This window comes from Balaenoptera physalus, assembly GCF_965194825.1.
Source record: "Balaenoptera physalus genome assembly, chromosome: X".
Lineage (NCBI taxonomy): Eukaryota > Metazoa > Chordata > Mammalia > Artiodactyla > Balaenopteridae > Balaenoptera > Balaenoptera physalus.
The window spans coordinates 42,762,172-42,786,916 of record NC_138903.1 but is presented as its reverse complement, the minus strand read 5'-3'; the positions used below and the strand labels follow the sequence as shown (position 1 = coordinate 42,786,916).

General features: G+C 41.7%; 1 protein-coding gene across 2 annotated transcripts in view; it reads left to right on the top strand.

The window, feature by feature from the left end:
* SYN1 (synapsin I) overlaps positions 1–24,745 on the top strand; it is a 45,270-nt gene that overhangs the window by 2,360 nt on the left and 18,165 nt on the right. For both annotated transcript variants that reach the window (XM_082446472.1, XM_082446471.1), the window contains exons 2-5: positions 9,060–9,117; positions 9,221–9,312; positions 10,961–11,117; positions 11,290–11,379. In XM_082446472.1, the coding sequence (XP_082302598.1) occupies positions 9,060–9,117; positions 9,221–9,312; positions 10,961–11,117; positions 11,290–11,379 (397 nt within the window). The remainder of the gene's footprint in view (positions 1–9,059; positions 9,118–9,220; positions 9,313–10,960; positions 11,118–11,289; positions 11,380–24,745) is intronic.

Sequence of the window (24,745 nt, the reverse complement as noted above, 5' to 3'; positions counted from 1 at the left end):
AACACTTACTGAGCACCTACTATATAAGAGCCATTCTCAACTTCCTCTTGCCAAGCTTGGAAGTTCCTGCCCTTGTCTCAGGAGCTCTCTCTCCAGGGGTCTCTTTCAGCCTGAATTTATTGAGTACCAGCTCTTTACTGGTTAGTCACCCCTCTCCCCAGGAACCCTTACCCAGAAGCCTTTGTCTCTATTCAGAGCTCTCTCTATTTATTCATTCTACAGATATTTATTGCATACTTTCCATGTGTAAGAGTATGGGAGGCATTTATTAAGCACTACTATATACTAGGATGAACCCTCCTCAGTTCCCTTTCCTTCTAATCCCAACCACCAGCTGTATTCTCCATACTTTCTCCTCCACTCAGCCCCAACAATCTTTTAATGAACACTTACTGTATACTACTGAGAACCCCGTATTCAGTGCCTCTTCTCCCCCTCCTGTAGCCCTAACTCCCCCTTCGACAATCTCCATCCTGCCTTTCACACGACACAATCGAAAGCTCATGATGTGTACCTACTGTTTTCTGGCTAGGTTCCCTCCCCCACATAGCAGCCATCTTCCCAACTGCCCTTTTCCCCCAATTAATCCAAAAAGCATTTATCACTCTTTTACTGTGTCCTGTTCAAACAACGACATTCCCATCCCTGCAGCAGACTCCTCCACTCTCTTCTCCCTCAATCCATAAAGCATTTATTGAACACGTGTTGTAATTCCTTCACTAACACCCACTCACACAGATGCCATCTTCCTGGCTAAATTTGCTCCATTGAAGTCAACAAACCTTAATGAAGCCCCTGCTGTATACCGGTAACCACCCTCCTTTAGACTTCCCTTCTTCACTTCGACCCTCCAGGCAGGTCCTTTGCTGCCTTTTCCCTCGTTCCATCAAGCATTTATTAATTATCTACTGACTACTGACAAGACCCTTCCCCTTTCCATAATCACAACTCCAGTGTTTTCCACTTTTTTCTTCGAACTTGTCTAGCGAGCATTTATTGAGCATCTGCTGAATTCTGTGAACAATTCTTCCCTTCCACTTCTGTATCCCAAAAGCCCTCCTTTATCCCAGCAGCCGCTCCAGTCTTCTCTTCCAATCAACCTAGCAACCATTTCTTTAGTGTCTGCTGTAGGTGGGGTGGGATGGGCAAAGGGAGAGAGCCTGTGTACACCAGGTTCAGTGTGAGGAATAGAGACCTCTGCATCACCAACTTGCAGACATTCAGAAGCATGCAAGCTTAGGGATTTCAGCCTGGAATAAAGGAGGAGTTGTGCAAACTCTGTAATGGATTGTACACCTAAGCACAGTCTGATGCCTTTCCCACCAAACCTCACCACTCTCATTCCTTCCTGGGTCTTGAGCCCTGTGTGGTTTAAAGTTGCAGACTCAGAGTTGAGACTCGTCACCTCTTTCTACAGATAATTTAGTCCAGTGTTTTTTCGGCTGTGGGTCACCTCTTGGCTTGTGACCAGCATTTCATTCTCTTCATGAAATGAAAGTAGAACTATGATACATGATCATATTGATACATAAAAATAGTAACAGAGTATATTGCACATAGTAAGTGGAATTATTATTTAGTGAAACTGTCACTCCAACAAGAAATGTAATCAATAATGTATACCATATATATTATGTCTATTCTCTAATACATTTGTTATATAATGAGTTTATAGTATATAATACATATATATGTGTATGTTTTTCTTCATGAAATGGAATAAAATAGAATAGGAAATATCAGACTCCATTGCAAATACTAAAGGTAATTATTTACTGAAACTTTCATTCTAATATATGCATATTTATACACATTCTAGATACTGTAACATAATATATAATATGCAATATGTTATATAAGACATCCTATATTAAATTTTCTGTACAACATTATATGTCTTATATAATATATATTACATATATAGGATGGGTTATTATGTAAATATGTATATAGTGGGTTATATATTTCTTCTTGTGGCTTCTTTTCTTAGACTTTCCTGGAAGCAGACCCTGAGACTCTGAGATTTGTGTGCAGGTTGATCGGAGAGAGCTCTTGGGAATAACACGTGTTGCAGGGGAGGAGTGGGGGAAGCAGGATTTGGCAGAAGGAAAGGCTGAGCTGTGATGCTTCACAACAGTTGTCCCAGCCGATCATCTGGGGAGCTCTGGAGCTGGGATGACCCTTCAGAGTTGTCCCAGTTGAGATGGGGTGGCCAGGCTTTTGTAGTCCTGCATCAGTCAGTCACTGGCTGCAGGCTGCCCTCTGGGAGGAGGCATAATCTTGCGGAAGGTGAGTCCCTGCTTCAGGGGGCAGTTCCCAGTGACGGACAGCACTGTGAGCCTTCAGCAGCAGGTGTTCCCAGAAGCTGGGGGACAGATGTGACAAGAACGAGGAGTGTGAAGATCTGGGTGGAGCGCACAGCCTACCCCCTGGGCTGCTCAGATTCACTTGCTTTTTAGAAGTAAGTTCACCCCATCTGGGAACAGCGTCTCCAGGATTCTAATTGATCTTGTTTTCTGGGGGACACTTGAAAGAGCACAGTTAGTTGGACAAACTACAGCCTCCACTGCCATAGTTGATAAATGTGGCATAAGTAAATGATGCGTTGTTTCCTTCCTCTCCCTCACATTCTAGATTCCCCTCACCCTCGGCTAGCACCCCCCTTGGTCTCAGTGGCTTACCTGGTGAGTGATCCATTCCCTCATCCTTGAGGGATCCCTGAGCTCCTGGTCCCCATCCCCTCAGGCTGTGGCTGCTGTACTCGTCCATTTGCCATCAATGTTAAGCAAGGAGTACCGACAGATGCCCAAGCAGATCGCCTGGGGGCCAAACATATTCCTCCCTGCCCCCACTGTGTAACAGCAACCCTATCTCCTCCTGATGATTAGGGTCACGTGCCCCTGCCAAGACAGTGACTCGTCTTCCTTTCCGTTGGCATGAGAAACCTGAAGCGTCCAGGTAGCAGTCAAAGCTTAGAAGGTAATGGGATTCTTGCTGTGTCCCCTGGTAGCAGTGTTCCCCCTTGGAAAACCAGGACCTCTAACCTTGCAGAACCCTGAGGGAACAGGAAGCACACATTCCAAAAGTGGATCACTGGGATTGATGGTAAGCCGGGCCACCTCCTACTTTCACCTCCGAGTCTCCAGACAGGTGTATTCTACCTCTAAAGAGCACAGCACAAACAACAGATTTAGCGTGTACCCTGTGTTTTGGAGGATGGTATCCCATTCCTGCACGGTATCACCTCCAAGCTTAGGTCTTAGCTGTGGCTACACCAGGTTGTTCTATCACTCTATCAGGCCAGCAGCTTCTGGGTGGCGCGGTATATAATGTCATCAGTTGATTCCATGGTCGTGGGCTTACTTTTGCACCTCCTTTGCTGTAAAGTGTGTCCTTCAGTTTGATGCAATGTTATGTGGGATCCCATACTGGTGGATCAAATATTATGTAAGCCCTTGGACAGGGTTGCTGGCTAAGGTCCTGTAGTCAGGAAAGACAAACCCATATATAGAATATTCCAGTCAAAATCAGTCATTACTCTTTCCAGAGTGGAAGGAGCCCAGTGTAGTCATTTCGCCATGGAGTGGCCGGTTGGTCTTCTTGAGGGATGGTGCTGTGTCAGGGACTCAATATTGGTCTCTGGTGCTGGCAGGTTGGACATTCAGCAATAATGCCGTAGGCCTCACATGCTGCCTCTATCTCTGTTACCCTTGCCACTTCATACGTGTGCCCATCTGCCAGCACTGGCTGATTCTAGAAGCTGGCTGACATCATTTGGCTGAGTCATTCTGTCTACCTGGTTGCTTAGTGCCACTTCCAGGGTGGATGCTATCTGATGGGTGTAAACACACAGTACAAATATCTTCGCTCCTCACTCCGTTTCATCTCCACTCCCGTATGTCCACCCACATTTCGGTGTCCCAGACCTCCTTTTCCTGATCTTCCAATATTGTTCATTCAAGGCCTCTGTCTAATCAGCCAAGCCATTTACCACTGCCCATCAGTGAATATGTATTCGAATCTTGGGTCACTTCTCTTTCCCCACAAAATAGATGACCAGGTGCACAGCCCAAAGCTCTGCCCATTGGGAGCTTTGCCACTGTTTTTCAAGACCACTCTGAGTGGGGCTATAGCATCGTCATTGTCCATTTTTGGCTTCCACCCACGTACCAAGCCAACTCATTTGTGAACCCAGCTTAGGCTTTTTCTTCCTTCATCTGCTGGTTGTAAGGTGTTCCCTTAGTGAGCTGAGGGAGGCACTAACACACAGTGTGGATGACACGGGCATCCGGGTTACTTGCTCAGGCAGCTTGCGTGGTCCTGCCTGGGGTCGATCCTGGCTCCTGGGCCCATCTGACTTCATTACTTGGTGGGCCTGGCAGGACCCAGCTCATAATAGGCACCAGGATACGTGGTCCCTTGGTACCCCACGGTCAAGCATTCTGTCTCTCTCGGGGCCCAGTACTGCACCAGGATTTGTTTCTCAAAAACTGTGTAATTCTCTGCTGCAGATGGCATGGCCTTGCTCCAGAACCCCAGAGGCCTCCCACGCAGGCATCCCGTAAGCTGCACACTGCATTTTCCCCACTATCCAGTATCGTAGGATCTGCCAGATCATATGACCTGAGTGGCAGGACTGCTCACACCACGGCCTGGACCTGCTCAGGGCTGGCAGCCTTATGTGTCACCTGAAATATGGATTGGAACAGTATTTCCAGGTGTGGAATATGCTGCCTCCAGAACCTAAAGAGACCTCTCACCTGAACCTGAAGAGGCCTTCCTCATGGTGGAAGGTGCAAGATGCAATGCTCTGCGCGATTATTTGGAGGGGCTGTCCTGGCATACCTTGGCCCACTGAATCCCTAAAAATCGCACTAATGGGCAGGACCCTGAGTCTTTTCAGGGTTTATCTCCCACCCTCTGGAGTGCATGTGTCTTATCAAGGCAATGTGCTAACCATCTCCTGCTCATCTTGGCCAATCAATATGATGTAATCGATATAGTAGTCCAGTGTGATATTCTCTGGGATGTACAGATGGTCCATGTCCTCTTGGACTATATGATGACATAGGGTGAGAAAGATAACATAGCCCTATGGCAAGACCATCAATGTATATTGTGGTCAGTCTCATGTGAGTGTGAAATGTCTCTGATCCTCTCTTCTGATCAGAATAGAAAAGAAGTCATTCACTAAATCAGTGCCCACCTGCCGTACCTGAGATCCTTTAATTTGCTCCAGCAATGAGAGCATGACCAGTACAGCAGCTTCAATCAAGGCTACCACTTGGTTGAGCTCGCAGTAGTCTACATTCTTTAGGATCCATCCAGCCTCCTCAGGGCCCAAACTGGTTAATTCAGTGGAGATATGATGGGACTGACACCCCTGCGTCCTTTAGCTCTTTCAGAGGAGCACTAATTTCCACCATCACCTCTAGGATAGATACAATATTGTCTTTGATTTACAGTTTTGATCAGGGGAGGGGGGTATAATTTCTGAGGCATGCATTTGAACTTCCCCACTACCATAGCTCTGCCCCGGCAGGCCAAGGAACTCATGTAGGGGTTCTGAAAACTACAGATATGTCCATTCCAATTATGTATTTGTGAGCTGGGGAAGTGACCACTAGGTGGACCTGTGGACCCAACGTACCCACTGTGAGCAGGACCTGGGCCAGGACTTCATTTATGACCTTATGTCCACTGTGCTTCTCAACATGGCTGGTGCCACTCTCACCAACATATTCATCATTTTGTAAGTCGGGTATATCCTCTGGGCCCTCCCATAGAATATAGTCAGCTGGTTGGTTTTCCAGACTTAAGTAGTGTATCTCCTCTAATACATTTGCTTCTCTGAGCCCTTTGATCCTTTCCTCCACAATCTGCCATGGAAGTCTGGTATTTCTGCTTCACTTGGTGTGGGCCACTGTTTTTTCCAAGCTTCCACAAGTCATCCAAAATTGTATCAGCAACATTTCCTAGAGTCCTTGCCGTGGTTTTAAGTTCTGTGTCCTGGGAGAGTGCTCCAAGTTCATGCTTCACTCCCTTGGTCCATTGTCCTCAGCATCCAGTCTCAGGCATGCTTTCCCAGCTCCTGCTGATACATGTTAGTCAGATTCTTCAGCTTCTGTATATCATTCCTTTCCTTCCTTTGCAAGCTTAGAACCTCTCCAGTCAGGTTGTGCTAGGATTTGACCCTGGTTATTGATGGTTGCCAAGAGGGGAAGGGAAGTTGATTCTGAAAGGGGTAAGAATTGTTTTATAAGACACATGCTTCGTTCGAGGCCTCTGCATTATTTTCAAGCACAGGGAAGGTCTGTATTCTAACAAGGAATGGGCTACTCCAGCAGACCCAGTGGGTTCAGGTGAATCTGTAAGTTCAAGGTGTTACATGCATCTTTCCAGATATCCCCATCACAATCTCAGGGCTCCACTCCTGTCCTTTTAGGGCCCTGAGCATGGCATAGGAGATGTACTGGGCCTGAGAATTCAACCTTCTCTGAAGTTCTACTACACTTACAGTTAGGTCCTAAGTCTGATCTTCTCCTCTGTCTGCCCTCTGGTTGCAGAAGATTGGGGTTTCCTTAAATACAGCCAAGGAGGTCTTCTGCCTTTTACATTTTGCTTTGAATTGGTGATTATTCACCCTGAGCATGTCATATCTTTCTTCAGCTAATCAATGCTGTTTAGCGAATAGTCATCCAGGTCTGGTTACCATTTCCCTCACACCTCCCTAGTACCAGGAATATTTCACCAGCTAGTGCATTCCCTTCCACTAGTATCTCATTACAGTCCACCATCAGTTAAAGTTCCTGCTGCTTCAAAACCCCATGGGCCTGCACTATAATTCTCCCACTCAGGAGAATCAACTCCACACTGCATCTTTTCTCACTACAGACATCTCCAGTATCATAGGGTTTGCCAGATCATATGGTTCAAGTGGCATCCTGCTTGCACCACAGCCCAGACATGTCACAGGGCGCTTTGTGTTGCTACAGCACGTCAGGGACTATTGTGGTCCACCCCCACAAATGATGCTTCCTTATTGCCTGCTGGCTGCTGGGTGGCCCAGCTCCAGAAAGGCAGTAGAGTCTTCTTTGTAGTTTGACTTCTCTGGCCCACTGTTTTAGGTTGGGGTCTCTGAAAACAGATTTTGAGGCAGAGAATTGCATGCACAGGCTTACTGGGGAGTGCCTTTGGAATCAGCACCTGTAAGGAGGGCAAGGTTGAGCAGAGGGAGAAGTGGGTCCACAATGCGGTAGCATCCAAGGCCTCAGCTGATCCTAAGGGGGAGCTCTAGAGCTAGGATGGTCCTTCAGAGTCAGCCTATATTGAGGCAAAGAGGCTGGCCTTTGTACTCACTCATAGACCAGATATCAGCCATGGGCTGCCAGAAGCAAGTATAACCTTGGCCAAGGAAGTTCCCTGTGACAGAAGACAATTCCCAAGGGGACACAGCTGTGATCTTTCAACAGCTGATATTCAGGGTGCATTGGCCCTGAAGAGGAGATCTGAGCAGAACACCACAGTAGCCACTACATTTATGGTCAAAAAAGTTTTTTAAAAAAAGTGAGATAGTCTATACTCATCATTTTCATTTATTTATTTATTTATTTTTCCATTCATCTAATTTTTTTATTTTTATTTTTTAAATTTTTTATTGGAGTATAGTTGATTTATAATGTTGTGTTAGTTTCAGGTGTACAGCAAAGTGAATCAGTTATACATATATCCACTCTTTTTTAGGTTCTTGTCCCATATAGGTCATTACAGAGTACTGAGTAGGGTTCCTTGTGCTATACAGTAGGTCCTTACTAGTTATCTATTTTATATATAGTAGCGTGTATATGTCAATCCCAAATTCCCAATTTATCCCTCCCCCCCTTTCCCCCTGGTAACCGTAAGTTTATTTTCTACATCTGTGATTCTATTTCTGTTTTGTACATAAGTTCATTTGTACCATTTTTTTAGATTCCACATATAAGTGATATCATGTGATCATCATCATTTTCTAAATGAAAAATGCACAGGTCTAAGAGATTCTCTTCCAACATCTGTGAGGGGACAGTTTCAGTGATGGAGTAGGGGGTAGGAGGGAAGAGGGAGAGAGAGGAGAAAATAGCTGTGCTTGGGGTCTTAGGGGTATGTCAGTGAAATCACTAGGGCTGGTTGTGCTGTGTATATCAGAGACCCTGATTGTGTGCATGTAGGCAATCCCAGGAGTGGCTCCTCCCCTCAGCCTTCTTCTACGGGAAACCTGATTGGGGATGAGCTTCTGTCTGTGGAGAAGCCTGTCAGGAAGGAATCCTGGGCCTGGGGGAGAAGCCCATCTGGGAATGGGCCCAGGGACAGTGACTTAGCAGTTCGTGATGTGTCTACTGCTGTTCCTACGTCTCTCTCCTCCTGTGGCTTCCCCTCATCCTCAGCTGCATTCCTCCCCACCCTCATCATGGCTGACTCTGGCTTCTATAGAACCTCCACCGGCCTGCACCCCTCAATCTGCTCCTCCTTTTCTAATGCAGCTGCCCACTCGTGGCTGCTGTGTCCCTCTCAGTGCACAACTACACATGGTGAATGTGTTCTTCCTTGGGAAAGGGCTAGAAAGCAGAGAGATGCTTCAGACCACACAAGCAGACATAGGCGCTGACGCATACCTGGGCACACTCCATATATATATATCCCCTAAGGTTCTTTGCCATTTACAAACCTCCATGCAATTTCAAAGTATGTTACACTTTACAAAGCACTCCTTGTTTTGCAAAGCTTTTCAGATAGCAGTGTGACAAGCAGACCATACTTTGGGAAATGCCTGCTCTCTGTGTTTTAAGAACTTGTTTTATAGTTTGCAATGTCCTTTGACATTTACATACCTCCACAAGGATTACAACAGACTTCATTGTTCACAAAGAACTGTTAGGTTTTTCAAAGTATTTCAACAATTATAAATCACATTATAGTTTCTCTAGTGGCACTGGAGGGGCAAAGGGGTCAAAGGACCAGCCTGGGTTTTGTCTTCCTGAGATTTGGAGCATTGACGGATGTGCTCTGCTTTTCCTCTTCAGGGCGAAATACTTCAAAGGGAAAAAGATCCATGGAGAAATTGACATTAAAGTAGAACAGGTTAGTTCGGGCAGGTGGACATGGGGGTCAACTGTCCAGACTGCAAACTGAGTGGTCTTTTTTGTGTGATGTGAGTGAATCCCTGATTTTTTTTCCTTCCCAGGCTGAATTCTCTGATCTCAACCTCGTGGCTCATGCCAATGGTGGATTCTCTGTGGACATGGAAGTTCTTCGGAATGGGGTGAAGGTTGTGCGGTGAGTGTAAAAAGGTTACCTTGGTGTTATGGGGGAAGCATAAGGGCTCCCTTAGAGCTGAGGGAGAGTCCCCACCTCCCCTCTCATCCTTCTGTGAGCAAGAACTTAGGCACGTTGCAATAGCCAACCTAAGTATCCATCAACAGATGAATGGATAAAGAAGTGATACACACACACACATACACACACACACACATGGGATGTTATTCAGCCATGAGAAAGAAGGAAATCCTGCCATTTGTGACAACATGGTTGGATCTTGAGGACATTATGCTAAGTGAGATAAATCAGACAGAGAAAGAGAAATACTGTATGCTATCACTTATATGTGGAATCTGAAAGAGCCAAACTAATAGAGACAGAGAGTAGAAAGGTGATTGCCAGAGGCTAGGGGGTGGGGTAGACGAATAGGAGAGATGTTGTTTAAGAGTACAAACTTGCAACTGGTAGATAAATAAATCCTAGAGATCTAATCCACAGTACGGTGGATACAGACAATAATATTGTATCATAATCAGCAAACCTGCTAAAAGACCAGATCTTAATTATTCCCACCATGAAAAAGGAAATAATTATGTGACATGGTAGAGGTACTAACTAATGCTACAATGGCAATCATATTATAATATGTAAATGTATCAAATCAACATGTTATACACCTTAAACTTATACAATAATTGACATATAGCATGCCAATTATATTCCAATTTTTAGAAAAAGAACTTAGGCACAGAATGTAAGGAGATAGCTTCTCTTCTGGAGAAGAGCCAAGGATCCCAGAAGACCACAAGCCAAACTTCTCAGTTATTGGGTTGGCCAAAAAGTTCATTCGAGTTCTTCCATAACATCTTACAGAAAAATCCAAACGAACTTTTTGGCCAACCAAATATTGATTCAACAAACATTTCTTGAGCATCTACTGCATGCCAGGTGCTGCTCTCAGCATTTTACATTCAACAAATATTTACTGAGTATCAATTGTGTGCCAGGAGCTGTTGTACATGCTGAGGTCCTGGCAGTGAACAAAACAGACCCCAAAAAAGACAAAAAAATCCCTCTGCTCTCATGAAGCCTACATTCTACTGTGGGATACACACAACAAACAAATAAAGAAGAAAATTCAAAGTGCTAAGAAAAAAATATCAGCAAAGGGTTATAGGGATTGGTGAAAGGATTGGGGAAGGGTCTGCTGTTTGGTTGGGGGTAGACCAGTAGTGTGAGAGACATTTGAGAAAAGACCTGAAGGAGGTGGAGGAGTGGTGCATGTAGAAATCTAGGGAGGAAGCGTTTCAGGCAGAGGGAATAGCCCATGTAGAGGCTCTGAGGCTGGAATTTATTCTGGGCAGCATCCTTTGTGGACAGAAGTAGTCTGAGAGATTGTGACCGGGAGCTGTGAGAGCTGAGCGGGCAAGTTGCAAGCTCACCTTGGTGAGGAGAGGAGCAGGCAGGAAAGGCTTAAGAGGGCCACCAGATGAGGAAAGGGTAGGAAGGGCACATGTGGTGGAGGGAACAGCTTGTGTATGTGGCTGAGGTGAGAAACCACTGTGTAGTTTCTAGGAGCTGTGGAGATTTCAAAACTTGACCTTTATTCTAAAGGCGGTGGGGAGCTTCTGGGAGGACCATCTACACTCTACCCTTGCCACCCCAGGTCTCTGAAACCAGACTTCGTGCTGATCCGCCAGCATGCCTTCAGCATGGCACGGAATGGAGACTACCGCAGTTTGGTCATTGGGCTGCAGTATGCCGGAATCCCCAGCGTTAACTCTTTGCATTCTGTCTACAACTTCTGTGACAAGCCCTGGGTGGTAAGTGACAGGAAGGGTGCTACTGGCAGAGGGAACAGCTCATACATGCATGCGGGAGCTTGAAACCACTGTGATCTGGGGGAACGGAGGAAGTTTGGAAGCTTGGAGTCCCAGCTTGGAGACTCCCTCCAGGTAAAGGGACTTGCTGACCCGTCTCTCCTGACTCTCATAGTTCGCTCAGATGGTTCGACTGCACAAGAAACTGGGGACAGAGGAATTCCCTCTAATCGATCAGACCTTCTACCCCAATCACAAAGAGATGGTGAGTCTGGGGAAAGGGAGTGAGCTGGAAGGAAAGGCATCATGCCTATTGCAATAGTATTGCCAATGGATGTATTACCAGTGGTATGCTATCAGAGAGTGCAGCCGGCACATGCACATGGAGGGCGACGTTGCTTCGTGATAGGGTTTATTACTACCAGGAATTTACTTATGTTGTTACAAGTGTGATTAAATCATTGATCCTGTTATAGTATCTATTCTCACCAGTATTAAGAAACTGATTTCTAATGTAAATTAACAGAATTAATGTAATGATTCAGATTATGGTGCTCACTTCGGCAGCACATATACTAAAATTGGAACGATTCAGAGAAGATTAGCATGGCCCCTGCGCAAGGATGACACGCAAATTCATGAAGCGTTGCATAATTCTAAGATCCCACATGCCTCACGGCCAAAATACCAAAACATAAAACAGAAGCAATATTGTAACAAATTCAATAAAGACTTAAAAAATAATGATGCACATCAGATTATGTTACATATACAAATCAAGTCATTGTTACTAACATTACCAAATATTCCTCCTGATAGAAATGTTAATAGTGTTTCAAATTAGGATTGCCAATAAAAATTATCAGTAGCAGTGTTAAAAATTAGATTGTATACAAATAGATAATTGGATTGTCGGCTACTTTTACCACAAATATAATCACTAATATTACAAATTATACCCAGTATTACAAATTACTGTTATTGATAAAAAATTGTGAATACCAATGTTACGAATTAAATTATAGTTCCTAATAGAAGTTGATAATTATTACTAGTACCATTGAAGATTATAACTATTATTACAAATTATTATCAATATTATAAATTATGCTCTAATATAAATTATAAGTCCCTGTTTTGAATTATATTACACTTAATAATAAAAATTGTATTATCATTACTAATATCATCAAATATTACAACTAAGATTACAATTTATTACAGTGTTACAAATTAAGATCATCAATATAAGTGATTAGTACCTATGTTGTGAATTAAGTTATAATTACTAAAAGAAATTAAACTATTAGTACAAACATTGTAAAGTACTGTTACAAATTACTGCCAATGTTCCAAATTAAGATTACTAATATAAATTATGAGTACTTATGTTTTGAGCTATCCTACAGTTACTAACAGAAATCATTATTAATATGGTTAACATCCAATTGATATCATAAATAATTACTAACATTAAAGTTATGTTTACTAGTATAAGTTATGAGTACCACAGTTATGAATCAGGTTTTAGTTACAAATAGAAATTGGAAAAAAAAAAAGAAATTGAATCACCATTACCAATGCCATCAAGTTTTATAACTAATTTGAGAAGTTTTTTACAATGTTACAAATTATGTTTACTTATATAAATAATCATCACCAGTTTTATGAATTAAATTACAATTAAATATCAGTATTGACCCAGCTTTACCAACTTAAATAAACATTGGTACTAATATTAAAAATTCTTACAAGTATTACAAATTATGGTCACTGATATAAGTCAACAGTGCTATGAATTAAGTTTACTAACAGATGAAGATCAAATCATTAGTTCTTAGGAAACCAAGTTTGTTTATCATTATTATTATTTTACATTCACTGAGAGATAGTATAGCTGACTATGGTTAAGAACATGGACCCTGTAGTCAGAATTTCTGTGTTGTAATCCTAACTCCACAACTTATTAGCTTCCGAACATAAGAAATGTTAGTTAAATGCTCTGTGCCTCAGTTTTCCCATCTGTAAAATATGGGTAATAATAGTTCCTGCCTTATAGAGTTAATGTGAGAATTAAATTATTTAATGAACATAAAGTGGTTACAACAGTGCATCTGACATTTATTAACTGCTACCTAAGTGTTGATGAAGTTCCCTTCTATTCTTTATTTGTTGAAGTGTTTTTATCATGGAAGGATGCTGGACTCTGTCAAATGCTTTTTCTATGTTTTTTGATATGATACGGCTTTTTGTCCTTTATTCTATGAATATGGCGTATTACCATATTGATTTTCATGCAAATTGAGCCACACTTGCATTCTTGGGCCAGATCCCACTTGGTCTGACATATAATCCTTTTTATATGCTATGGGATTCAGTTAGTATTTTGTTGAAAATTATGGTATCAATAATCATAAGGGATATTGATCTGTAGTTTTCTAATGATGTCTTTGTCTGGTTTTGGTATCAGGGTAATAGTAGCCTCATAGAATGAAATGGACAGTGTTCCCTCCTCTTCTATTTGTAGGAAGAGTTAATGAAAGATTAGTGTTTATTTTATTTTTAATATTTAAATTTTTAAATTTTTGTATTTTTTTGCTGTGCCGTGCGGCATGTGGGATCTTAATTCCCCGACCAGGGATCAAACCCGTGTCCCCTGCAGTGGAAGCGTGGAGTCTTAACCACTGGACCTCCAGGAAAGTCCCTAGTGTTAATTTTATTTTAAATGTTTGGCATACTTCACTGGTGAAGACATCTGGTCCTGGGTATTTCTTTGTAGGAAGTTTTTTTTTTTTAAATACTAATTCAATATCTTCACTTATCGTAGGTCTATTCAGATTTTCCATTTCTTCTTGAATTAGTTTTGGGAGTTTGTGTCTTCCTAGAAATTTGTCCATTTCAACTAGGTTTTCTAATTTGTTGGCATAGAATTGTTCATAGTGTTCTCTTATAATCCTTTTTATTTCTTTAAGGTCAGTAGTTATGTCTCTTTCATACCTGATTTTAGTAATTAGTTTTCTCTTTTTTAAAATCTTAGTTTAAATAAATAAATAAATAAATAAAATAAAACCTTAGTCTAAATGTTTGCTTATTTTGTTGATCTTCTCAAAGAACCAACTTTTGGTTTCATTGATTTTCTCTATTGTTTTTCTATTCTCAACTTCATTTATTTCCACTCTAATCTTTATTACTTCTTTCTTTCTGCTTGCTCTGGTGTTTGTTTTTGTTTTTTGTATAGTTTCTTAAGAAGATTAGGTTATTGATTTGATATCTTTCTTCTTTTTAAATGTAGACGTTTACGGCTAAAATTTCCCTATAAGCAATTTTTGTATGTTGTCTTCATTTTCATTCATCTCAAAGTATCTTCTAATTTTCATGGTGAGTTCTTCTTTGACCCATTGGTTATTTAGGAGTGTGTTGTTTACTTTCCACATATTTGTGAATTTCCCAAATTTCCTTCTGTTATTGGTTTCTAATTTCATTCAGTTGTGGTCAGAGAACATACTTTGTATGTTTCAGCTCTTTTACATTATTGAGATTTGTTTTGTGTAACATATAGTCTGTCCTAGAGAATGTTCTATGTACACTTGAGAAGAACATGTATGCTGCTGTTGTAGGATGGAATGTTCTATAGATGTCTGTTAGGTCTAGTTGGTTTATAGTGTTGTTTGGGTCTTCTCTTTCCTTGTTTATCCTCTGTCTAGTTGTTTTATCCATTATTTAAAGTGAAGTATTGAAATCTCCAACAATTATTGTTCTTTTGCTTTTTTAATTTTTTGGCTGCATTGGGTCTTTGTTGCTGTGCATGGGCTTCCTCTAGTTGCAGCGAGTGGGGGCTACTCTTCATTGTGGTGCGTGGGCTTCTCATTGCAGTGGCTTCTCTTGTTGCAGAACACAGGCTCTAGGCACACGGGCTTCAGTAGTTGCAGTGCATGGGCTCAGTAGTTGTGGCTCACGGGCTCTAGAGCACAGGCTCAGTAGTTGTGGCGCACAAGCTTAGTTGCTCCGTGGCACGTGGGATCTTCCTGGACCAGGGATTGAACCTGAGTCCCCTGTATTGGCAGGCATATTCTTAACCACTGTGCCCCAGGGAAGTCCCAACAATTATTATTGAATTGTCTATTTCTTCCCTTCAGTTCTGCCTGTTTTTTTGTTTCATGTATTTGGGGCTCTGTTGTTAGGTGCATATATGTTGATAATTGTTATATCTTCTTGATGGAATGACCCTTTTATCAGTATAAAATGTCCTTTTTTATCTCTAGTAACAATTTTTGTTTTAAAGTCTATTTTATCTGATGTTAGTATAGCCATTCCAGCTCTCTTTTGGTTACTATTTGCATGGTAAATCTTTTTCCATTCATTTACTTTCAAGTTATTTGTATCTTTGAATCTAAAGGGTGTCTCCTATAGACAGCATATAATTACGTCATGTTTTTCATCTATTTTGCCTATCTCTGCCTTTTAATTGGAGTGTTTAATTAATTTACATTTAATGTAATTACTGATAAGGTAGAATTTATGCTTGTAATTTTGCTCTTTGTTTTCTATATTTCTTATGCCTTTTGTGTTCCTGTATTCCTCCATTAATGCATACTTCTGTGTTAAATAGATATTTTCCTGTGTGCCATTTTAATTCTCTTGTTGTTTCTTTTTCCATGTTTTTTTAAAAATTATTTTCTTTGTAGTTTCCCTGGGGATTACAATTAACATTTTAATTTATACCACTCTCATTTTAATTAAAACCAATTTAATTTCAATAGTATTAAAAAAACTTTGCCTTTTTATAGCTTTATTCCCTCACTCTGCCTTTGTGCTATTATTGTCATACAAATTACATCTTTACACATCATATGCCCATGAATATAGACTTATAATTATTGCTTGATGCAGTTATCTTTTAAATCAGATAGGAGGAAAAAAGCATTACAAATAAAAAATGCATTCACACTGTCTTTTATATTTATCTATGTAGTTACCTTTACAGGTGCTCTTTATTTCTTCATGTGAATGTGAGTTACTGTTTAGTGTCATTTCATTTCAGCCTGAAGGACTCTCTTAGTATTTCTTGTAGGAGAAGTGTGCTAGTGACAAATTATCTAAGTTTTTGCTTATCTGTGAATGTCTTAACTTTTCCTTCATTTTTGAAATATAGTTTTGAAGGATATAGAATTCTTAGTTGACAGTCTTTTTCTTTCAGTGCTTTGAATATGTTGTCCCACTGCCTTCTGGCCTCCAAGGTTTCTGATGAGAAATCAGCTGTCAGTCCTACTGAGGATCCTTTGTATGTGAAAAGTCACTTCTCTCTTACTACTTTCAAGATTCTCTCTTTGTCTTTCACTTTTATAGGTTTGCTTATGATGTGCCTAGATGTAGATCTCTATGAGTTTATCCTATTTGAAGTTCATGAGCTTCTTTGATGTACAGATTAATCTTTTTCATCAGATTTGGGAGGTTTTCAGCCATTATTCCTTCAAATATTCTTTATTTCATTTTTCTCTTTTCTCTCTCCTTTTAGGACTCCCAGTATGTGTGTGTTGACATGCTTGTGGTGTTTCACAGGCCTCTGAGGCTCCAGTAATTTTGTTTATTGTTTTCTTTCTGCTCCTCAGATTGGATAATCTCAGTCGACCTATCTTCAAATTTGCTGATTCTTTCCTCTGCCAGCTCAAATCTACTGTTGAGCCCCTGTAATGAATTTTTCATTTCAGTTATTATGTTTTTCAATTCCAGAATTTCTATTATTTTATAATTTTTATCTCTACTGATAGTTTCTATTTGTTAGAACACCATTCTTATACTTTCATTTGGTTCTTTAGACGTGGTTTCCTTTAGTTCTTTGAAAATATTCCAAGTAGTTGATTTATAGTCTATTAATTCCAACATCTGGACTTCCTCAGGGACAGTGTCTACTGACTGCTTTATTTTTCTGTGTTTGGGTCATACTTTATTGTTTCTTCGCATGTCTTATAAATTTTAGTTGAAAACTGAATATCTTAAATAATATAATGTGGCAACTCTGGAAATCAGATTCCCCCTCCTCCCCAGGGTTTGCTTTTGTTGTTCTTTGGGGGGTTTTTTAGGGACTTTCCTGAACGAATTCTGTAAAGTCTATATTCTTTGTCATATATGGTCATTGAAGTCTCTGCTTTATTAGCTTAGTGGTCAACTAATGATTGGACAGATATTTCTTTAAACACCTGGATCTAGTAAGTCTCCCAGCCTTTGCTGATGGGCTCTGAGGGCATGTTGGGGCATGCCTTCAATGTTTAGGCAGGCTGTTTACAACTTTGCCTTAGCCTTCACTTCCTGCCTGTGCAGAGCCTCAAGGTCAGCCAGAGATCCTAGGCATGCACACAGCATTATGCATATTTATGGCTTTCTAGATTCCTAGGAATATGTCAGAACTTTTCAAAGCCTCCTATGAACGTCTTATTACTCAGATTTTTCTGTTAAGTTTTGGTCAGCTTGTTGATTGTCTTAACTGTAATCATTGCCTCAAAACAGCTGCTGTGTTAAACAATTGCTGCTGATTATTTTTGAAAAGCACCCCCAAGAAAAACTGTTCACACCAGGTTAATTCTGAGTCAGGTCAAATAGACAAGTCTGGTGAATGGAGTTTTCTGGGGAAGTGCCATACAGGTCAAATAAAGATAGTTTCTGGGAATGGGGCTTTAGAGGAACTCCTACCCTGTTCTGCTTCCTCCATTGGCTGCTAGCCAGCCTGCTGTGTTTTCATCAGAATTGCAAGGGTATTGATTTTAAAATCTGTTGTGGAAGTGGGAAGAAGAGAATGGGAACAGGAAAAGTTCAAATGCCACAAAACTTACTGTTCTTAGTGAGATTCAGCCTTTTTCTTCAATAAATGCTTCCTGAATTATTGTAAACCTCTGGTCAGTTTCCAGAGTTCTGATAAAGTTGATTGTGACAATTTTTACCAATATTCTCATTGCTTTTATGGAGGAGAGGATTTTTATAGGCCCTTACTCTGGCATTTCTGCCAACATCACCTCCAGGCCAATCTTATTCTTTCACAACCCTAGGATAATGGTATTTCAAAGCCAGGATCTGGGAGCTAGATGTACTCATTGCTACTGGAATGTCCTTGCTTCTAGATCCTCTCGTTGTGCAGAGCTTAGGAAATTTCATTATATATATATATGAAATATATACATATGAAATTTTATATATACATATATATGAAATTATATGAAATGTGTTCATACTGATACTTTTTTGGGGTTTTTTTGGCTACACCATACGGCTTGTGAGATCTTAGTTCCCCAACCAGGGATCAAGCCTGGGCCCCCAGCAGTGAAAGTGCCAAGTCCTAACCACTGAACTGCCAGGGAATTCCCCTGATACTTTCTTTTTCTTTTTTAAGAATTAAATTGTTTTATTTCTTTATAATAAACTTATGAACAGTAGTGTGAGCAATGACTGCCTTCTTTTCATGGCATACCTGATGACAGGGAGCCAACATTATTTCTATGCTTTGTAAATTGTCATCCTCCTTGCCAAGTTTGGATCAGCCTTCCACATTGGATCCTTTGTGTTTCCAATGTCATGAAATTCCCCCAGAGTTTTGTTACTGTGAAATTTCCTGGCTGTGTCACTTCATCTGGGGCTTCTTCAGAGTTTACTTCACACACTTTCCTCCTTCCTGCATCTCTGGGAGAAGGGGGGATGTGAGCCTGAGAGGAACAGAAGCCATGGAGAGAGGGGCGCCCTTGACTGGTTCAAGATCACACGCAGGAAAATGGAGGGAGAAGGGTCTGGATTTACATGCCTTTTATCCACAGGAGGTGCCTCACCACATTGTCTCACTGTGCAGGTTGGCTCCACTGAAGGAGAAAGGGCGCAGATCAGCAAGTCACTGGAACAGCAGGAGGGAAACATTACTACCAGTATTAGTGTGGTGTATCTGATGAAAACTGTTTTTTTCATTCTGGGCAGAAACTCACAGGATCCTCGTGATCAGCAATCAGTTGGACCAGGGAATTGGGAGGAGTTTCTTCTCTTTGAGCTAGGATCCCCGATACTTTCAATTCTAATCCAACACAACATAGGGTTCCTCCTAGCCTTCCCTCTTTCTATATTTATATTTATCTTCTCTAACATTGAGAGCCCTAGCTTCCAACATCACCAATATATTTACTCATTTGCTCAATCCTACAATACACAGAAAGTATTTTTAGAGTTTCAACACCCTTACCACTGTGAAAAACAATTGTAGTAAGGTATAGCTTGAGATTTGTTTGCCCTTTTTATGTCTTTAGATGAGGATATACAAAGTACTGTATTCAAATGTTACATGGTTTAGTTCATTTTGTCATTCAACATGGTTATATTATTCATGTTATTTCAAATATAGTTTGTTTCCCTTTATATTAAATTTTAGGTTTTTTCCCATCTATACTGACTTAATTTTATGCATTTAAATGTAATATGTTAGCATGATTCCAAAAGTTAAAATATAAAAAGGCATACACAGATAAAATTTTAAACCTACAGGAAATGGATAATTTTCTAGGGAAACACAGTTTACCAAAATCGACCCCATTTGAGCTTAACAGACCAATTTCCATAAAAGAAATAAAGTTATTAAGGAACTACCCCCTAAAAAAGCATCAGGCCCAGATGGTTTCACAGGGGAATTCTACCAAACTGTTACAGACCAGTTAATCCCAATGCCACCTAAATTGTTACAAAGAACAGAAAATGAAGAGAAACTTCCACATTATTTTTCTAAAGCAATTATAACATTGATAACACAAAAAGAAAAGCATAGACCCTTTTCAATCATAAATATCAATGCAAAAATCCTAAATAAAATATTAGCAAACAAATCCAAAACTAAATTAAGAAAATAAGATAGCATAACTGTGTAAGTAAGTTTCCTTCTTGGAATGCGAGGATGGTTTGTTATAGGTAATGTATTAATATAATACAACATATTAACAGATCTGAGGAGAAAGTCATATGATCATTTCCATAGATATTTTAAAAGCCTTTAACAAAGTTCAGCACCCATTATGATAAAATCATTCAAAAACAGAAATCAACTCTTGCCTTCTTAACATAATCAAATTTGTATACCTCAATCCGAAAGTTATTATCAACTTAATAGGACAACATTGAAAGCATTTCCACTAAGGTCAGGAACAAAGCAAGGTGCCCACTGTCTCCATTCCTTTTCAACATTGTACAATACTTAGAGGTATTAGACCAATGCAGTTAGACTAGGCAAAGCAATTATAGATGCAAGAATGGGTAAAGAGGATGTAAAAATATCTCTATTAATAGATGATATGATAGTATATCTGGAAATCCCCCAGAGAACCAATAACAACTTCAAACAATAAAATAACTTAATAACATAGCAGAATATAAAATCAACATACAGAGATCAGTAGTTTTCATATACACAAATAACCAGATAGAAGAGAAAACCCCATTTAAGGTAACAACAAAAAAGATAAAATATTTCAGGATAAATTTAGCAAGGGGTGTGCAAACTTATATGAGGAAAAGTTTAAAACACCCCTGAAAGACTCAAAGGTAGACTTACACAACTGGAAAGACATTCCTTATTTGTGGATAAGATTAATTAACATCATAAAGATGTCAGTTCCCCTTCTTAGGTCTCTATTTTTAATTTATAAATACAATGTGATCCCCCAAAATATACCTATAAGCTGTTATCTGGAGCTGGACAAGTTGATAGTAGTGTTCATATGGAAAAGCAAACATGCAAGAATAGCCTGGAAAACCCTGAAAAAGAAGAGCTATGAGAGGGGACTAGCCCTACCAGCCTACAAGGAGTTTAATGCATTTGCCAGCAAACATTTTATGAAACTTTTCTAATTTAAACAATATGATGCTGACACATGAATAGATAGACTAACAGACTAAAAGAAGAAAATTTAAAAACCCAGATTTAGATCCACGTACATATGGAAATTTAGTAGATGATAAAAGTGGCAAGCTTTGTTTTTGACATTTAAGTTCTTCATCCATCTGAAGTTGATTTACTTTTTCTGTTTCTTTTTAGCATTCTTACAAACATCTTTATTACATGTTTCTTTAACGCTTCTCTACATGCATTACAGAGTGGTCATCACATCCATTCACTTACATTACGCTGTTCTCAATGTAGCAATCAAGTAGCACTCTTCCGAACATCTTTATTATATGTGTTCCTTGAAATTGATTTTCATATACAGTGTGAGATAGGTAGGGATCCAGTTTCATCTTTTTCCTTATAGGCAACACTTTTTTCCCCACTGATCTGGTATGCCACCTCCGTCATATCCTAAAATCCTATATATGTGTGGGGCAAGTTCAGGACTCTCTGTTCTACTCCATTGGTCACTTTCTCTATACCTGTTCCAGTGCAGTACTGTCTTAATAACTATATTTTCTCATTAATTCCTGATATCTAGTAGGGCAGACGCACCTCCTGGCTGTCTGTAGCTGTGCAGAGGCTATTTTTGTCAAGGGACAGAAAGAACAGGACTTCAGAGGCCAGGAAGAAGACAAAGTTAATGGTGGGTAATGGTGGCGAGTGGTGGCAGAAGCATTAGACTTCCCACAGGCCAGCTTGCCCCCCCTATTTCCTCTTTTGTCCCCAACCCCACTGTGCAGCATGGAGGGGCAAAAGCTAGGCGTGGATTTGTGGGAGCAGTCTTGCGCCACCCCGTACTTTGAAGCTGGAAGACACATATCAGGACTCTGGCCCCCCTACCCCATCTACTCCCATCCAGTTTGGAGACCACCAGGAATCCTCAGGGATACTCATCTCAATGAATCTAAATAGTCACCAGTCAGGGGTGGGGCACAGGGAAGATCTTGTGAAGCACAGTTTGACTTCTTTTCACCCCGACTTCCCTAGCCTGGTGATCTACTTACATCAGCTTGGTCATGCAGACCTAGAGGGTGGGGTGCTATGGGCATAAGGACTTTCCTTCCCTTGCTACCTGCACTCCAGGTGATTTGTGGCTCAGCAAATATTTGCAGAGGGTTCATGATGTGACGGGTGGAGTCCAACACCAAGGTCTCTCCGGATCCAGTCCCCTCTCTGGGCCCAGGATTCATGGTCCCTGTGCTATGAGGAAAGAGAGGGTGCTTTGGGGTGAGAATCAACAGGGTCAGGGATGTGGGGATTGTGTGAAAAGAGAGAGAGCAGGAGTGAGGGAGCAATTGAAGTAAAGAGCGAGGGAGATATGTCAAGAGGGCGGGGGTTTCTTTTTCTTCCCTTTCTTTTTTTTAACTTATTATTTTTTTATTGAAGTATAGTTGACTTACAATATTATATTAGTTTCAGGTGTGCAACATAGTGATTCACAATTTTTATTGATTATACTCCATTTACAGTTATTATAAAATATTGGCTATATTCTCTGTGCTGTACAGTATATTCTTGTAGCTTATGGGGTTTTGTTTTGAAGGGCCAATTTCACTGAGGTATAACAAGTTCGGAAAAGGGGACATATCATAAGAGTACAGCTCATTGAATTTTCACAAAGTGAACACACTCCTGTCTTCTGCACCCAGATCAAGAAACACAACACAAACCAGACAGATCCCTAGCACAGTTAGAAGCTGGTGGTCTTTGGGAGGCTTGAGGGGGTGGTGGGGAGAGGTTGATGGGCTTAGATTTGTTTGTGATGTTGAAGGAGGTGAAGCGTCCCCAGCCCACTGTGGCTGAATAGAAGTCTGGGTCCAAGGCCAGAGGCTGTTGTACAGGAAGATTCAATAGCAGATATCAGGTCACCGGGGAAGACAGCCAAGTTCATGGCTTCATGTTCTTCTTGCCAGTGCTCAGATAAACAGAGGTCCCTCCACGGACACTGTGCAAGGTTGAGACTCAGGTATGTGGCTTTGTGGGGGTGGCAGGGAGGCACCTGGGGGTGGTTGGGCAGGGCACTCCTCCACTCGCTTCTCCTCATAGCTTCTGCTCCTGGAAGAGAAGGGCCACAGACGCTAAGGATAGGCAGGGGAGCCAGGGACCCATGAAAGGGAATAGCAAACAATGAGGAAACAAAGAGGAGTGGGGAGCAGAGAGGAAAGAAGAGAGCGAGGAGAGGGCGCAGGAGCGGGGGGAGGGATAGAACACGGAGAAGGAGCAGGGGCAGGGGACCAGGAGAGGAAGTAGGGCCCAGCAAACAGGAACAGGGAGCAGAAAGAACAGGGCAGAGCTGGAGCTGTGGCTTCAGGCATACCTGAGGGGCACACTCAAGGCCCCGGGCATCCTTACCTGTAGATATTCAAGATACCTCCTGATATACTCCTCCCCGAGCCCCTTCCAAGGCTACACAACTCAGTGCAGGTTCCCATCCCTCAAAGAGCCTAGAGGGGATGGATGCCATGTCCTGATGGTCAGTAAAGTGTGACCAGATGTCATTTGGCTGGGACAGATTGTGATCCCCAGGTGGTCAGCCCCAAAGATCCAGGACATTATGGGTCAGGGACAGAATTTGCTGTGGTTGGCTGAAATCAAGAGCACAGTATCCTGAGGTTGGGGGTATTTGGTAGAAGAATGCCCCAGGGAGGGGCACTTTGTTCCAGGGCTGGGACAGAGCCGGAAGTCTGAGGATGAGGAGTCCATGCAGGGTGGGGACAGGCTGGCTGACCTGAGATAAGGAATTCCTAGAAGAAAACTTCTCCCCATGGATGTCACCACCACTGTTCTTGGTGGGTGTGTAGATAGATACAACCACATTGCTCTTTATATTTGGGTACTTTCATGACCCAGAGTTTCAGGACCCCTTTCAGGACGTTGATTGTCTGTGAGGGGGGAAAAGAGAGAGGGACACTGGGACTGAAGAGCATTTATGGGGTGAGGGGCTGGGTCTTAGTATTGCATCATTAGCTTTTGGATCTCAAAGACCCACCCTATTCCCTCAGTCAGAACAAGGTAGGGGCTTGTATTTTGGTGGGGAGGTGGGTACAGGGAAGAGGTGAGCAGGGTGCCCTGGTTACTTGAACTCATAATGCCTCATGGTCTCAGTGAGAAGACCCAGGAATTAAGCCACAAGGACTAAGGGTGGGAGAAATGTGTCAGGGGACCCCTTGGGGTTCAAACATTCAAGATTTTCCCTGTCCCCAAGACTCTTGGGAAAAAAAGGTTTGCAGAGCAACTACCATCCAGGTTCAACCACCTCAAGGGGCTTTATTCACCCTTCTGGAACCTCACTGTGAGTCCCTGCATCAGAGGCTTCTCTGAGGTCTACCCAGACTTACCCACGTCTGAGTTACAATAAACAGTATGAGGGCCAGCCCAAGGGTGGTCAGGGACAGAGCCAGGAGCAAAGCAGGGGCCAGCAGGAAGTCGGAACTCATGGCAAGGACCTGGAGACACAGTGGGGGTGGGGGGAGTCGAAGCATAACTTTTCCCTGGCCCAGCTCACCCCCAATCAGGAGAAGATTCAGGGAACATTTAATTAACACTACTACTTTCCAGGGGCCTGGGGTCAGGGGAGGCCCCCATGGTGTGGTGGGGGGAAAGGACACTGAGACTGGGCCTCTGGTACCAGTGGCCCCACCTCCATTCATCAGAGCTGTAACTCTCCACAGAGGTTCAGCAGGAGGCCCAAGCTCAGTGGTGGATAAATAGTCAACAACAGGGAGGT